The 16,297-nt window shown below is 50.9% G+C and overlaps 1 protein-coding gene across 1 annotated transcript in view; it reads left to right on the top strand.

The window, feature by feature from the left end:
• The window catches only part of LOC115190092 (inactive carboxypeptidase-like protein X2), a gene marked incomplete at its 5' end in the record, with an annotated part of 106,956 nt that overhangs the window by 74,609 nt on the left and 16,050 nt on the right, over positions 1–16,297 (top strand). The window contains 3 exon segments of the mRNA XM_029748568.1: positions 1,827–2,006; positions 6,581–6,878; positions 8,784–8,923. Of these exon segments, the coding sequence (XP_029604428.1) occupies positions 1,827–2,006; positions 6,581–6,878; positions 8,784–8,923 (618 nt within the window).

The following is a 16,297-nucleotide window of genomic DNA, read 5'->3' as shown; positions in this document are numbered from 1 at the left end:
ACTAATAGACAACAACACTTAGGCTTCTACTTCCAGCTTATACATACCATATACAGTACCAGTTAAAAGTTTGGACACATCTACTCATTCAAGGGTTTTTCTTAATTTTTTTTACTATTTTCTACATTGTAGAATAATAGTGAAGATATCAACACTATGAAATAACACATATGGAATCATGTAGTAACCAAAAAAAAGTGTTAAACAAATCAAAATATATTTTATATGTGAGGTTCTTCAAAGTAGCCACCCTTTGTCTTGATGCCAGCTTTGCACACTCTTGGCATTTCCCTTCGCTTGTGGACTTCAGTGCACAACACATCAGCCATCTGTGACCAGACGAAAAAACATTTCCAAGCCAAGCCTTCATATCATAACCGCTACACACAGCCTACATCATTGTCACCATATTAGCTAACGTCATGGTCAACATAGCTACTAGAACTAACATGTTAGTAAACCCGCTACAATCATACAGTACAGTGCAGTGTACAGTCAGCAAGCAGTTTAGCAGTTACATCGGCGGGCCCCGGTGGCAATAAATTAATTAAACCAAAAGCTTACCTTGACTTGGAAGTGTTCCAGTTCCAGCTAGCTAACATAGCATCCCTCTCCGTTTGAACCAGGTGTTTGAGTAGGCTAAACTAGCTAGCTCCATTCGCTAGCTAAGTAAGTGAAAGTTTAAAAAATGACAACTAAATATAGTTATCTCTCTCTCTCTCGCTCTCTTGCTTCTCCTTCATTTTTGAAGAAATTAATTTGTTGTCTTTGAGTCAACTACTCACCACATGTTATACACTGCAGTGCTAGCTAGCTGTAGCTTATGCTTTCAATACTAGATTCATTCTCTGATCCTCCGTTCATGCTGCAAGAACTTCATTAATGACTGTGTAAGTCTATGGAAAGGGGGTGAGAACCATGAGCCTCCTAGGTTTTGTATTGACTTCAATATACCCAGAGGAGGACGGAAGCTAGCTGTCCTCCGAGCTACACCATGGTGCTACCCTACAGAGTGCTGCTGAGGCTACTATAAACCTTCATTACAAAACAGTGTGTTTTAATCAATTATTTGTTACGTGAATATATTTAGTATAGTTTTTTTTTTTTTTAAAAGGATAACTTTTATAATGTTTCACTATTTAAATGTTTATGAAATTCAATGAGGAGGATGGTCCTACCCTTCCTCCCCCTAAGGAGCCTCCACTGAGTGATTCGTTTAAAACCATTTTGGGGACCTCCATGTCTGATAAGAGAATTATCTAATAGAGGTAAATGAATCAATAAACCATGATGAATTATTAGTCATACAGCATGGTTAATGAACAATCAATGTAATGATCAATGTAGTGATCGATTGGTCTGATTAGTTCCAGAAAATCCAGGAGAGGGAAAGAAATGTGTGTATGCAATTAATATAGACAGCAGGGGACAGATGGTAAAGGAAGTACAACTTCAAAGGGTTCCTAACCTTGAGGGAAAGGAACAGGCTGAGCTAGATAGTGATACACTTTGTGTGTGAGGTCAATGGGGGATGCAGGTCACCAACAGTTTGTGTGTAAATGCATGTGCGTAAGTAAGCAAGAACTATATAATAACTGTTTTGTTATCCTGACGCCAGAACGTTCTCATGAATAAAGCTACAGAAACCTTTTGCAGAAAGCTGAGTCCTTGCCTAATTATTTTAACCCATTGTCTTACAAACCTTGGGCATTAGTCAAGGCGAATTGATTATTGATTATTATCATCAAGATATAAAATTCCTTTAACAATGTCTTAATTATCTGCTCTCACGTTTCACCATGTGTCACTCTCCTGTTGTCCCTCAGGGTTCGGAGCTGAGTGGCTGGTCCCTGGGTCGGTGGAGTCAGGACGGAGTAGACATCCACCATAACTTCCCGGACCTCAACTCCATCCTGTGGGAGGCTGAAACAAAGAAATGGATCCCCAGAAAGATGCTCAACCACCACGTGCCCATCCCCGAATGGTACCAGTCCAAGAACTCCACGGTTTGTAAATGCCACGCAAGATTCTGAGAAGTGTTTGAAAGTCGTTTGATAGAGGAATTCTCGGACATCCAGAACTAGAAAATAGAAATGAGAAAAGATACTATTGAAACTAGCGAAGTCACCCCCCCCCCCCCCCCCCCCCACCCCACCCCCGTTAACGGAAACTTGCAGCCAGATTCGAGCAACAGTCTGGGCCAAATGTCCCTTCCCCTTACGAAATTGGAAAGATGCGAGCACCTGTGAAATTGTGATTTGTCCAAATTATAATTTATGAAAAAACAGAGCACCCGAACAAAGTTCCTTGTTAGTCGTCGACTCCCACAGTTTGTTGATAGAGGACTTCCTGTTCTCATCCTGTCACAATGACTCCATGACAGATAGAGGACTTCTGGTTTTCACCCTGTCACAATGACTCCATGACAGATAGAGGACTTCCTGTTTTCATCCTGTCATAATGACTCCATGACAGATAGAGGACTTCCTGTTCTCATCCTGTCACAATGACTCCATGACAGATAGAGGACTTCCTGTTTTCATCCTGTCATAATGACTCCATGACAGATAGAGGACTTCCTGTTCTCATCCTGTCATAATGACTCCATGACAGATGTTCGTTTTACTCCTGTTATCAAGCTTCATCGTTTTATAGCCTCTCTGTTAATTTAAATGTACGGTTCCCAGATAGTGATGGTGTGTGATTTTAAAAGAGTATAATTTAGTCTCAGAGCTGACTAGAGGTCTATTTAGGGGTCTTTTGTGTTGTGAGGAACTGAACACCACAGCTCTGTGTTAATTTAGACCCTCATGTCTATAGTCTCTGCTCTCAGTCCCAGTGTGTTGCCATTACAATGACTCACACTCTTTAAAATATATATATATATTTAACTAGGCAGGTCAGTTAAGAACAAATTCTTATTTACAAATGACGGCCTGCTGGGGAACAGTGGGGTTACCTGCCTTGTTCAGGGGCAGAACGACAGATTTTTACCTTGTCAGCTCAGGGATTCGATCCAGTATGCTATCGGTTACTGGCCCAAAGCTCTAACCACTAGGCTACCTGCCTCTAACCACTAGGCTATCTGCCGTCCCCCCACTCTAACCACTAGGCTACCTGCCGCCCCTCCACTCTAACCACTAGGCTACCTGCCTCTAACCACTAGGCTACCTGCCGCCCCTCCACTCTAACCACTAGACTACCTGCCTCTAACCACTAGGCTACCTGCCGTCCCTCCACTCTAACCACTAGGCTACCTGCCTCCCCTCCACTCTAACCACTAGGCTACCTGCCTCCCCACCACTCTAACCACTAGACTACCTGCCTCTAACCACTAGGCTACCTGCCGCCCCTCCACTCTAACCACTAGGCTACCTGCATCCCCACCACTCTAACCACTAGGCTACCTGCCTCCCCTCCACTCTAACCACTAGGCTACCTGCCCCCCTCTAACCACTAGGCTACCTGCCGCCCCTCCCCTCTAACCACTAGGCTACCTGCCCCCCCCCCTCTAACCACTAGGCTACCTGCCGCCCCTCCACTCTAACCACTAGGCTACCTGCCTCCCCTCCACTCTAACCACTAGGCTACCTGCCTCCCCTCCACTCTAACCACTAGGCTACCTGCCTCCCCTCCACTCTAACCACTAGGCTACCTGCCTCCCCTCCACTCTAACCACTAGGCTACCTACCTCCCCTCCACTCTAACCACTAGGCTACCTGCCTCTAACCACTAGGCTACCTGCCTCCCCTCCACTCTAACCACTAGGCTACCTGCCTCTAACCACTAGGCTACCTGCCTCCCCCCTCTAACCACTAGGCTACCTGCCGTCCCACCACTCTAACCACTAGGCTACCTGCCTCCCCCCTCTAACCACTAGGCTACCTGCCTCCCCCCTCTAACCACTAGGCTACCTGCCTCCCCTCCACTCTAACCACTAGGCTACCTGCCTCCCCTCTACTCTAACCACTAGGCTACCTGCCTCCCCCCTCTAACCACTAGGCTACCTGCCTCCCCTCCACTCTAACCACTAGGCTACCTGCCTCCCCCCTCTAACCACTAGGCTACCTGCCGCCCCTCCACTCTAACCACTAGGCTACCTGCCTCCCCCCTCTAACCACTAGGCTACCTGCCGTCCCTCCACTCTAACCACTAGGCTACCTGCCGTCCCTCCACTCTAACCACTAGGCTACCTACCTCCCCTCCACTCTAACCACTAGGCTACCTGCCTCCCCCCTCTAACCACTAGGCTACCTGCCGCCCCTCCACTCTAACCACTAGGCTACCTGCCGTCCCTCCACTCTAACCACTAGGCTACCTGCCGTCCCTCCACTCTAACCACTAGGCTACCTGCCGTCCCTCCACTCTAACCACTAGGCTACCTACCTCCCCACCACTCTGGACTGAGAGGAGATAGATCTGGCCCGGGCTACACTGAGATGGGATTCACATCTGTGTCCAGGAAGCGGTGAATTCAACTGTCCTCATTTCCCTCTGTATCCCTCCCTGTCTCCTCGACTTCATTAAATATGGTGACCGATTTCCTACCATCTGTTTTTTCATACAATCTGATTCCCACTTGAGGTCTTTCAGTCCTATTCTGCCCACCTATCCTGAGTTACTGCCAGCGCGTCCTCTGTTCAAAGGGAATGAAATATATGGTATAGGGTGTCATTTGGGACCAAACCACTGTGACTTAATAGGCCAGGGTTTTAGACAGAGTAGAAATGGTTTGTAAACAAAATGAGATATCCCTCACAGAATGGCCAATTTGCTCCTCCGTTTTGAAATTATCCATCACATCAGGCAGTGTTGCATGTAAACATAAGCCTCTGGGTGTTCCTGTGTGTAAATAAATAGCAAGTAAATAAGTACATTTTAGTAAATAAATACCAAGTAAATAAGTCCTCTCTCCTCTCTCCTCTCTCTCTCCCCTCTCCTCTCTCTCCTCTCCTCCCCCCTCTCTCTCCTCTCTCCTCTCCTCCGTCCTCTCTCTTCTCCTCTCTCCTCCCTCCTCTCTTTCCTCCCTCTCTCTCCTCTGTCCTCTCCTCCCTCCTCTCTCCTCTCTCTCTCCCCTCTCCTCTCTCTCTCCTCTCCTCCCCTCTCCTCTCTCTCCTCTCCTCCCTCCTCTCTCTCCTCTCCTCCCTCCTCTCTCTCCTCTCCTCCCTCCTCTCTCTCCTCTCTCCTCTCCTCCGTCTTCTCTCTTCTCCTCTCTCTTCCCTCTCTCTCCTCTCCTCCCTCCTCTCCGCTCCCATTCCCTTTTTCTCCTCTCTTCTCTCCTCTCCTCTCCTCCCTCCTCTCTCTCTCCTCTCCTCTCCTCCCTTCTCCTCTCTCTCTCTCCTCCCTGCTCTCTCTCCTCTCCTCCGTCCTCTCTCCTCTCCTCTCCTCCCTTCTCTCTTTCCTCTCTCCCCTCTCCTCCCCTCCCATTCATTTTTTCTCCTCTCCACTCTCCTCTCCTCCCTCCTCTCTCTCCTCTCCTCGCCTCTCCTCTCCTCTCCTCCCTCCTCTCTTCTCTCCTCTCCTCCCTCCCCCCTCTCCTCTCCTCTCTTCTCTCTCTACTCTCCTCCCTCCTCTCTCCTCCCATTCCCCTTTCTCCTCTCCTCTCTCCTCTCTCTCCTCTCCTCTCCTCACCTCCCCTCTCCTCTCTCTCCTCTCCTCTCCTCACCTCCCCTCTCCTCCCTCCTCTCTCTCCTCTCCTCCCTCTCCTCTCCTTCCTCCTCCCTCTCTCCCGCTCCTCCTCCCACCTCTCTCCTCCCCTCCCTCCTCTCTTCTCTCCCTCCTCCTCTCCTCCCTCCTCTCCTCTCCACCCTTCTCTCTCCTCTCGCTCCTCTCCTCTCTCTCCTCTCCTCACCTCACCTCGCCTCGCCTCTCCTCTCTTCTCTCCTTCCTCCTCTCCTCTCCTCTCTTCTCTCCTCTCTCTCCTCTCTCTCCTCTCCTCTCCTCTCCTCTCCTCTCCTCACCTCACCTCACCTCGCCTCGCCTCTCCTCTCTTCCTCCTCTCCTGTCTTTCTCTCCTCCTCTCCTCTTTCTACTTCTCTCCATTCCTTCTCTCTCTCTCCTCTCATTCCCTTTTTCTCCTCTCCTCTCTCCTCTCTCTCCTCTCCTCTCCTCACCTCCCCTCTCCTCCCTCCTCTCTCTCCTCTCCTCCCTCTCCTCTCCTTCCTCCTCCCTCTCTCCCGCTCCTCCTCCCACCTCTCTCCTCCCCTCCCTCCTCTCTTCTCTCCCTCCTCCTCTCCTCCCTCCTCTCCTCTCCACCCTTCTCTCTCCTCTCTCTCCTCTCCTCTCTCTCCTCTCCTCACCTCACCTCGCCTCGCCTCTCCTCTCTTCTCTCCTTCCTCCTCTCCTCTCCTCTCTTCTCTCCTCTCTCTCCTCTCTCTCCTCTCCTCTCCTCTCTCTCCTCTCCTCACCTCACCTCGCCTCGCCTCTCCTCTCTTCCTCCTCTCCTGTCTTTCTCTCCTCCTCTCCTCTTTCTACTTCTCTCCATTCCTCCTCTCCTCTCTCCTCTCATTCCCTTTTTCTCATCTCCTCTCTCCTCTCCTCCCTCCTTCTCTCCTTCTCCTTCTCGTTGTCCTCTCCTCAGGTAGCAGCGGAGACGCGTGCGCTGGTCTCCTGGATGGAGAAGATCCCGTTCGTCCTGGGCGGTAACCTCCAGGGAGGGGAGTTGGTGGTGACCTTCCCCTACGACAGGACCCGTTCCCAGGGTGTATCCAGGGAGCAGACCCCCACCCCGGACGACCACGTCTTCCGCTGGCTCGCCTTCTCCTACGCGTCCACACACCGCCTGATGACCGACGCCAGGCGCCGCGTCTGCCACACCGAGGACTTTGCCAAGGAAGATGGCACCATCAACGGGGCGTCTTGGCACACCGCGGCAGGGAGTTAGTGTCGTTGTTTTCCCATTCAATTCACTTCACTTCAGTTCAATTCAGTTCAGTTCAATTCAGTTCAGTTCAATTCAGTTCAGTTCAGTTCATTTCAGTTCAGTTCAATTCAATTCATTTCAATTCATTTAAGTTCAGGTCAATTCATTTCAGTTCAGTTCAATTCATTTCAGTTCAGTTCAATTCAGTTCAGTTCAAATCATTTTATTTCAGTTCAGTTCAATTCAGTTCAGTTCAATTCATTTCATTTCAGTTCAGTTCAGTTCAAATCATTTCAGTTCAGTTCAATTCAATTCAGTTCAAATCATTTTATTTCAGTTCAATTAATTTCAGTTCAGATCAATTCAGTTCAGTTAAATTCATTTAAATTCAGTTCAATTAATTTCAGTTCAGTTCAAGTCCTTTCATGACTAGGCTTAATCTGTTGTAGCAGTTTTTCTTAACTTTCCACCTTCTCAGGGCTGTTATTTATATTAGGTATCTGTCTAGGGTGTTACGCGTCTGCATATTCACTTTAGCCACAGGCTGTTCGAATGTTTTTCTACTGGTTTCTTTGTAACATTGTAAAAAAACAAATGTGCAAAACTTAACAAAGAAAACAACAAGAAATCAGCCTGTGAATATGCGGACGTGTAAACCCTAGACAGATACCTAATATAACTAACAGCCCTGAGCAGGTGAAAAGGGTAAAACTGTGGAACCTACAACTTGCCATCACAGACCAGAACCAGAGTAGTTCTTCATTTCAACACATGTTGATTTGATTTATTACCACAGACCAGAACCAGAGTAGTTCTTCATTTCAACACATGTTGATTTGATTTATTACCACAGACCAGAACCAGAGTAGTTCTTCATTTCAACACATGTTGATTTGATTTATTACCACAGACCAGAACCAGAGTAGTTCTTCATTTCAACACATGTTGATTTGATTTATTATCACAGACCAGAACCAGAGTAGTTCTTCATTTCAACACATGTTGATTTGATTTATTACCACAGACCAGAACCAGAGTAGTTCTTCATTTCAACACATGTTGATTTGATTTATTACCACAGACCAGAACCAGAGTAGTTCTTCATTTCAACACATGTTGATTTGATTTATTATCACAGACCAGAACCAGAGTAGTTCTTCATTTCAACACATGTTGATTTGATTTATTATCACAGACCAGTACCAGAGTAGTTCTTCATTCCAACACATGTTGATTTGATTTATTATCACAGACCAGAACCAGAGAAGTTCTTCATTTCAACACATGTTGATTTGATTTATTACCACAGACCAGAACCAGAGTAGTTCTTCATTTCAACACATGTTGATTTGATTTATTACCACAGACCAGAACCAGAGTAGTTCTTAATTTCAACACATGTTGATTTGATTTATTATCACAGACCAGAACCAGAGTAGTTCTTCATTCCAACACATGTTGATTTGATTTATTATCACAGACCAGAACCAGAGTAGTTCTTCATTCCAACACATGTTGATTTGATTTATTATCACAGACCAGAACCAGAGTAGTTCTTCATTCCAACACATGTTGATTTGATTTATTACCACAGACCAGAACCAGAGTAGTTCTTCATTTCAACACATGTTGATTTGATTTATTATCACAGACCAGAACCAGAGTAGTTCTTCATTCCAACACATGTTGATTTGATTTATTATCACAGACCAGAACCAGAGTAGTTCTTCATTCCAACACATGTTGAATTGATTTATTATCACAGACCAGAACCAGAGTAGTTCTTCATTCCAACACATGTTGATTTGATTTATTATCTTTAGAAAACACTGGTGAGAAAATAACCTACCAGCTGATGTCTTTTCATTTGGCAGTTGTTGGCCGACAGATAAATGACTCTGCCTGTGCACTGTGTTGGCAGGTATGAATGATTTCAGCTACTTGCACACCAACTGCTTCGAGCTGTCGATGTACGTGGGCTGTGACAAATTCCCCCATGAGAGAGAGCTGGCGGAGGAGTGGGAAAACAACAGGGAGTCTCTGCTCGTCTTCATGGAGCAGGTACAGTGTGCAGAGTCCAGAGAGGGTGCAGAGTCCAGAGAGGGGTGTAGAGTCCAGAGAGGGGTGTAGAGTCCAGAGAGGGGTGTAGAGTCCAGAGAGGGGTGTAGAGTCCAGAGAGGGGTGTAGAGTCCAGAGAGGGGTGCAGAGTCCAGAGAGGGGTGTAGAGTCCAGAGAGGGGTGCAGAGTCCAGAGAGGGGTGTAGAGTCCAGAGAGGGGTGTAGAGTCCAGAGAGGGGTGCAGAGTCCAGAGAGGGGTGCAGAGTCCAGAGAGGGGTGCAGAGTCCAGAGGGGGTGCAGAGTCCAGAGAGGGGTGTAGAGTCCAGAGAGGGGTGCAGAGTCCAGAGAGGGGTGCAGAGTCCAGAGAGGGGTGCAGAGTCCAGAGAGGGGTGCAGAGTCCAGAGAGGGGGTGTAGAGTCCAGAGGGGGTGCAGAGTCCAGAGAGGGGTGCAGAGTCCAGAGAGGGGTGTAGAGTCCAGAGAGGGGTGCAGAGTCCAGAGAGGGGTGTAGAGTCCAGAGAGGGGTGCAGAGTCCAGAGAGGGGTGTAGAGTCCAGAGAGGGGTGTAGAGTCCAGAGAGGGGTGCAGAGTCCAGAGAGGGGTGCAGAGTCCAGAGAGGGGGTGCAGAGTCCAGAGGGGGTGCAGAGTCCAGAGAGGGGTGTAGAGTCCAGAGAGGGGTGCAGAGTCCAGAGAGGGGTGCAGAGTCCAGAGAGGGGTGCAGAGTCCAGAGAGGGGTGCAGAGTCCAGAGAGGGGTGTAGAGTCCAGAGGGGGTGCAGAGTCCAGAGAGGGGTGCAGAGTCCAGAGGGGGTGCAGAGTCCAGAGAGGGGTGCAGAGTCCAGAGAGGGGTGTAGAGTCCAGAGAGGGGTGCAGAGTCCAGAGAGGGGTGCAGAGTCCAGAGAGGGGTGCAGAGTCCAGATGGGGTGCAGAGTCCAGAGAGGGGTGCAGAGTCCAGAGAGGGGTGTAGAGTCCAGAGAGGGGTGTAGAGTCCAGAGAGGGGTGCAGAGTCCAGAGAGGGGTGTAGAGTCCAGAGAGGGGTGCAGAGTCCAGATGGGGTGCAGAGTCCAGAGAGGGGTGCAGAGTCCAGAGGGGGGTGTAGAGTCCAGAGAGGGGTGCAGAGTCCAGAGGGGGTGCAGAGTCCAGAGGGGGGTGTAGAGTCCAGAGAGGGGTGCAGAGTCCAGAGGGGGTGCAGAGTCCAGAGAGGGGTGTAGAGTCCAGAGAGGGGTGCAGAGTCCAGAGGGGGTGCAGAGTCCAGAGAGGGGTGTAGAGTCCAGAGAGGGGTGCAGAGTCCAGAGGGGGTGCAGAGTCCAGAGAGGGGTGTAGAGTCCAGAGAGGGTGCAGAGTCCAGAGAGGGGTGCAGAGTCCAGAGAGGGGTGCAGAGTCCAGAGAGGGGTGCAGAGTCCAGAGAGGGGTGTAGAGTCCAGAGAGGGGTGTAGAGTCCAGAGAGGGGTGCAGAGTCCAGAGAGGGGTGTAGAGTCCAGAGAGGGGTGCAGAGTCCAGATGGGGTGCAGAGTCCAGAGAGGGGTGCAGAGTCCAGAGGGGGTGCAGAGTCCAGAGAGGGGTGCAGAGTCCAGAGAGGGGTGCAGAGTCCAGAGGGGGTGCAGAGTCCAGAGAGGGGTGCAGAGTCCAGAGAGGGGTGCAGAGTCCAGAGAGGGGTGCAGAGTCCAGAGAGGGGTGCGGAGTCCAGAGGGGGGTGCGGAGTCCAGAGAGGGGTGCAGAGTCCAGAGAGGGGTGCGGAGTCCAGAGGGGGTGCAGAGTCCAGAGAGGGGTGCAGAGTCCAGAGAGGGGTGCAGAGTCCAGAGAGGGGTGCAGAGTCCAGATGGGGTGCAGAGTCCAGAGAGGGGTGTAGAGTCCAGAGAGGGGTGCAGAGTCCAGAGAGGGGTGCAGAGTCCAGAGAGGGGTGCAGAGTCCAGAGGGGGGTGCAGAGTCCAGAGAGGGGTGCGGAGTCCAGAGAGGGGTGCGGAGTCCAGAGAGGGGTGCGGAGTCCAGAGAGGGGTGCAGAGTCCAGAGAGGGGTGTAGAGTCCAGAGAGGGGTGCAGAGTCCAGAGGGGGGTGCAGAGTCCAGAGGGGGTGCAGAGTCCAGAGAGGGGTGCAGAGTCCAGAGAGGGGTGCAGAGTCCAGAGAGGGGTGCAGAGTCCAGAGAGGGGTGTAGAGTCCAGAGAGGGCTGCAGAGTCCAGAGAGGGGTGCAGAGTCCAGAGAGGGGTGTAGAGTCCAGAGAGGGTGCAGAGTCCAGAGAGGGTGCAGAGTCCAGAGAGGGGTGCAGAGTCCAGAGAGCGGTGTAGAGTCCAGAGAGGGGTGTAGAGTCCAGAGAGGGGTGCAGAGTCCAGAGGGGGGTGCAGAGTCCAGAGGGGGTGCAGAGTCCAGAGAGGGGTGCAGAGTCCAGAGAGGGGTGCAGAGTCCAGAGAGGGGTGCAGAGTCCAGAAGAGGGGTGCGAGTCCAGAGAGGGTTGCAGAGGTCCAGAGAGGGGTGCAGAGTCCAGAGAGGGGTGTAGAGTCCAGAGAGGGGTGTAGAGTCCAGAGAGGGTGCAGAGTCCAGAGAGGGGTGCATGAGGTCCAGAGAGGGCTGCAGAGTCCAGAGAGGGGGTGCAGAGTCCAGAGAGGGGTGCAGAGTCCAGAGAGGGGTGCAGAGTCCAGAGAGGGGTGCAGAGTCCAGAGAGGGGTGCAGAGTCCAGAGAGGGGTGCAGAGTCCAGAGAGGGGTGCAGAGTCCAGAGAGGGGTGCAGAGTCCAGAGAGGGGTGCAGAGTCCAGAGAGGGCTGCAGAGTCCAGAGAGGGGTGTAGAGTCCAGAGAGGGGTGTAGAGTCCAGATGGGGTGCAGAGTCCAGAGAGGGGTGCAGAGTCCAGAGAGGGGTGCAGAGTCCAGAGAGGGGTGCAGAGTCCAGAGAGGGGTGCAGAGTCCAGAGAGGGTGCAGAGTCCAGAGAGGGGTGCAGAGTCCAGAGAGGGGTGCAGAGTCCAGAGGGGGTGCAGAGTCCAGAGAGGGGTGCAGAGTCCAGAGAGGGGTGCAGAGTCCAGATGGGGTGTAGAGTCCAGAGAGGGCTGCAGAGTCCAGAGAGGGGTGCAGAGTCCAGAGGGGGTGCAGAGTCCAGAGAGGGGTGCAGAGTCCAGAGAGGGGTGCAGAGTCCAGAGAGGGGTGCGGAGTCCAGAGAGGGGTGCAGAGTCCAGAGAGGGGTGCAGAGTCCAGAGGGGGTGCAGAGTCCAGAGAGGGGTGCAGAGTCCAGATGGGGTGCAGAGTCCAGATGGGGCGTAGAGTCCAGATGGGGTGCAGAGTCCAGATGGGGCGTAGAGTCCAGTGAGGGCTGCAGAGTCCAGAGAGGGGTGCAGAGTCCAGAGAGGGCTGCAGAGTCCAGAGAGGGGTGCAGAGTCCAGAGAGGGGTGCAGAGTCCAGAGGGGGTGCAGAGTCCAGAGAGGGGTGCAGAGTCCAGAGGGGGTGCAGAGTCCAGAGAGGGGTGCAGAGTCCAGAGAGGGGTGCAGAGTCCAGAGAGGGGTGCAGAGTCCAGAGAGGGGTGCAGAGTCCAGAGGGGGTGCTAGAGTCCAGAGAGGGGTGCAGAGTCCAGAGGAGGGGTGCAGAGTCCAGAGAGGGGTGCAGAGTCCAGGCGTAGTCCAGAGAGGGGTGCAGAGTCCAGAGGGGGGGTGCAGAGTCCAGATGGGGCGTAGAGTCCAGAGAGGGCTGCAGAGTCCAGAGAGGGGTGCAGAGTCCAGAGAGGGGTGCAGAGTCCAGAGAGGGTGCAGAGTCCAGAGGGGGTGCAGAGTCCAGAGAGGGGTGCAGAGTCCAGAGGGGGTGCAGAGTCCAGAGAGGGGTGCAGAGTCCAGAGAGGGTGCAGAGTCCAGAGAGGGGTGCAGAGTCCAGAGAGGGGTGCAGAGTCCAGAGAGGGGTGTAGAGTCCAGAGAGGGGTGTAGAGTCCAGAGAGGGGTGCAGAGTCCAGAGGGGGTGCAGAGTCCAGAGAGGGGTGTAGAGTCCAGAGAGGGGTGCAGAGTCCAGAGAGGGGTGCAGAGTCCAGAGAGGGGTGCAGAGTCCAGAGGGGGTGCAGAGTCCAGAGAGGGGTTGTAGAGTCCAGAGAGGGGTTGCAGAGTCCAGAGGGGGTGCAGAGTCCAGAGAGGGGTGTAGAGTCCAGAGAGGGGTGCAGAGTCCAGAGAGGGGTGCAGAGTCCAGAGAGGGGTGCAGAGTCCAGAGGGGGGTGCAGAGTCCAGAGAGGGGTGTAGAGTCCAGAGAGGGGTGCAGAGTCCAGAGGGGGTGCAGAGTCCAGAGAGGGGTGTAGAGTCCAGAGAGGGGGTGCAGAGTCCAGAGAGGGGTGCAGAGTCCAGAGGGGGTGCAGAGTCCAGAGCGAGGGGTTGTAGAGTCCAGAGAGGGGTGTAGAGTCAGAGAGGGGTGCAGAGTCCAGAGAGGGGGTGCAGAGTCCAGAGAGGGGTGCAGAGTCCAGAGAGGGGTGCAGAGTCCAGAGAGGGGTGTAGAGTCCAGAGAGGGGTGCAGAGTCCAGAGGGGGTGCAGAGTCCAGAGAGGGGTGTAGAGTCCAGAGAGGGGTGCAGAGTCCAGAGAGGGGTGCAGAGTCCAGAGAGGGGTGCAGAGTCCAGAGGGGGTGCAGAGTCCAGAGGGGGTGCAGAGTCCAGAGGGGGTGCAGAGTCCAGAGAGGGGTGCAGAGTCCAGATGGGGTGCAGAGTCCAGAGAGGGGTGCAGAGTCCAGAGGGGGTGCAGAGTCCAGAGGGGGTGCAGAGTCCAGAGAGGGGTGCAGAGTCCAGAGAGGGGTGCAGAGTCCAGATGGGGTGCAGAGTCCAGATGGGGCGTAGAGTCCAGAGAGGGCTGCAGAGTCCAGAGAGGGGTGCAGAGTCCAGAGAGGGCTGCAGAGTCCAGAGAGGGGTGCAGAGTCCAGAGAGGGGTGCAGAGTCCAGAGAGGGGTGCAGAGTCCAGAGAGGGGTGCAGAGTCCAGAGAGGGGTGCGGAGTCCAGAGAGGGTGCAGAGTCCAGAGAGGGTGCAGAGTCCAGAGAGGGTGCAGAGTCCAATTATATGCATATCCTAGCTTCTGGGCCTGAGTAACAGGCAGTTTACTTTGGGCACGCTTTTCATCCAGATGTAAAAATACTGCCCCCTATCCCTAAGAAGTTTTAATTCACTAGACTGCCAGTCACAGGTGGTCTATAGTCCTGTATTCTCTAGACTGTCAGTCACAGATGGTCTATAGTCCTGTATTCACTAGACTGCCAGTCACAGGTGGTCTATAGTCCTGTATTCTCTAGACTGTCAGTCACAGATGGTCTATAGTCCTGTATTCACTAGACTGCCAGTCACAGGTGGTCTATAGTCCTTTATTCACTAGACTGCCAGTCACAGGTGGTCTATAGTCCTGTATTCACTAGACTGTCAGTCACAGGTGGTCTATAGTCCTGTATTCACTAGACTGTCGGTCACAGGTGGTCTATAGTCCTGTATTCACTAGACTGCCAGTCACAGATGGTCTATAGTCCTGTATTCACTAGACTGCCAGTCACAGGTGGTCTATAGTCCTGTATTCTCTAGACTGTCAGTCACAGATGGTCTATAGTCCTGTATTCACTAGACTGCCAGTCACAGATGGTCTATAGTCCTGTATTCACTAGACTGCCAGTCACAGGTGGTCTATAGTCCTGTATTCACTAGACTGCCAGTCACAGATGGTCTATAGTCCTGTATTCACTAGACTGTCGGTCACAGGTGGTCTATAGTCCTGTATTCACTAGACTGCCAGTCACAGATGGTCTATAGTCCTGTATTCATAGACTGTCAGTCATGGGTGGTCTATAGTCCTTTATAGACTGTATGGACAGATATACAGTCCTCTGATGAGATACTGTCTCTAGACTGTATGGAGAGATATACAGTCCTCTGATGAGATACTGTTTCTAGACTGTATGGAGAGATATACAGTCCTCTGATGAGATACTGTCTCTAGACTGTATGGACAGATATACAGTCCTCTGATGAGATACTGTCACTAGACTGTATGGAGAGATATACAGTCCTCTGATGAGACACTGTCTCTAGACTGTATGGAGAGATATACAGTCCTCTGATGAGATACTGTAACTAGTATTTTATAATTATTAGATGATTCTTACCCAGACACACTTGTCTAAATTGATGTGTCATGTACAATAAATGCTATAACCTTCCCCCAGACACATCTAGCTAAGTGGATGGGTCACTATTGTCTAGACATGTCCACATGTTTATGAACTAGACGGCCATAACCACTCCCAGTCACACCTGGCTAACCTGATGGGTCATGTAATCATCTGGAGAAGTGGAGTCTTCTGTTTAGACATGTAGCCAGCTAGCTTAACAATTAACCGGCATAATCCCAACTCATACTACTACCAATACAAACGGATTGTCATAGCTGTAGTATGAATCTGCAGGTACCTACTGAGTTAACCAACTAGGTTCAATGTTAGCTCACTAACATTAGGCTATAAGGGGGCGGCAGGTAGCCTAGTGGTTAGAACGTTGGGCCAGTAACCGACAGCATACTGGATCGAATCCCCGAGCTGACGAGGTAAAAATCTGTCGTTCTGCCCTTGAATAAGGCAGTTAACCCCACTGTTTCCCAGTAGGCCGTCATTGTAAATAAGAATTTGTTCTTAACTGACTTGACTAGTTAAATAAAGGTTCAATTAAAAAATTGCTAAAAATATATATCTAGCAATGCAAATGGATTTCTAATTCAAACAATTTTACTACACAGATCATACACGTAACGTTAGCTAGTGAACCAGTAAGATAATGTAACATTAGCTAGTGAGCCAGTAAGATAACGTAACGTTAGCTAGCGAGCCAGTATGATAACGTAGCGTTAGCTAGCGAGCCAGTAAGATAATGTAACGTTAGCTAGTGAGCCAGTAAGATAATGTAACGTTAGCTAGCGAGCCAGTAAGATAATGTAACGTTAGCTAGCGAACCAGTAAGATAACGTAACGTTAGCTAGCGAGCCACTAAGATAACGTAACATTAGCTAGCGAGCCACTAAGATAACGTAACGTTAGCTAGCGAGCCAGTAAGATAATGTAACATTAGCTAGCGAGCCAGTAAGATAACGTAACATTAGCTAGCGAGCTAGTAAGATAATGTAACGTTAGCTAGCGAGCCAGTAAGATAATGTAACGTTCGCTAGCAAGCCAGTAAGATAATGTAACGTTAGCTAGCGAGCCAGTAAGATAACGTAACGTTAGCTAGTGAGACATTAAGATAATGTAACATTAGCTAATGAGCCAGTAAGATAACGTAACATTAGCTAGCGAGCCAGTAAGATAATGTAACGCGAGCCAGTAAGATAACGTAACGTTAGCTAGTGAGCCAGTAAGATAACGTAACGTTAGCTAGTGAACCAGTAAGATAATGTAACGCGAGCCATTAAGA

Source organism: Salmo trutta, unplaced genomic scaffold (assembly GCF_901001165.1).
Source record: "Salmo trutta unplaced genomic scaffold, fSalTru1.1, whole genome shotgun sequence".
Classification (NCBI taxonomy): Eukaryota; Metazoa; Chordata; class Actinopteri; order Salmoniformes; family Salmonidae; genus Salmo; species Salmo trutta.
This window is presented reverse-complemented; position numbering and strand designations above follow the sequence as displayed.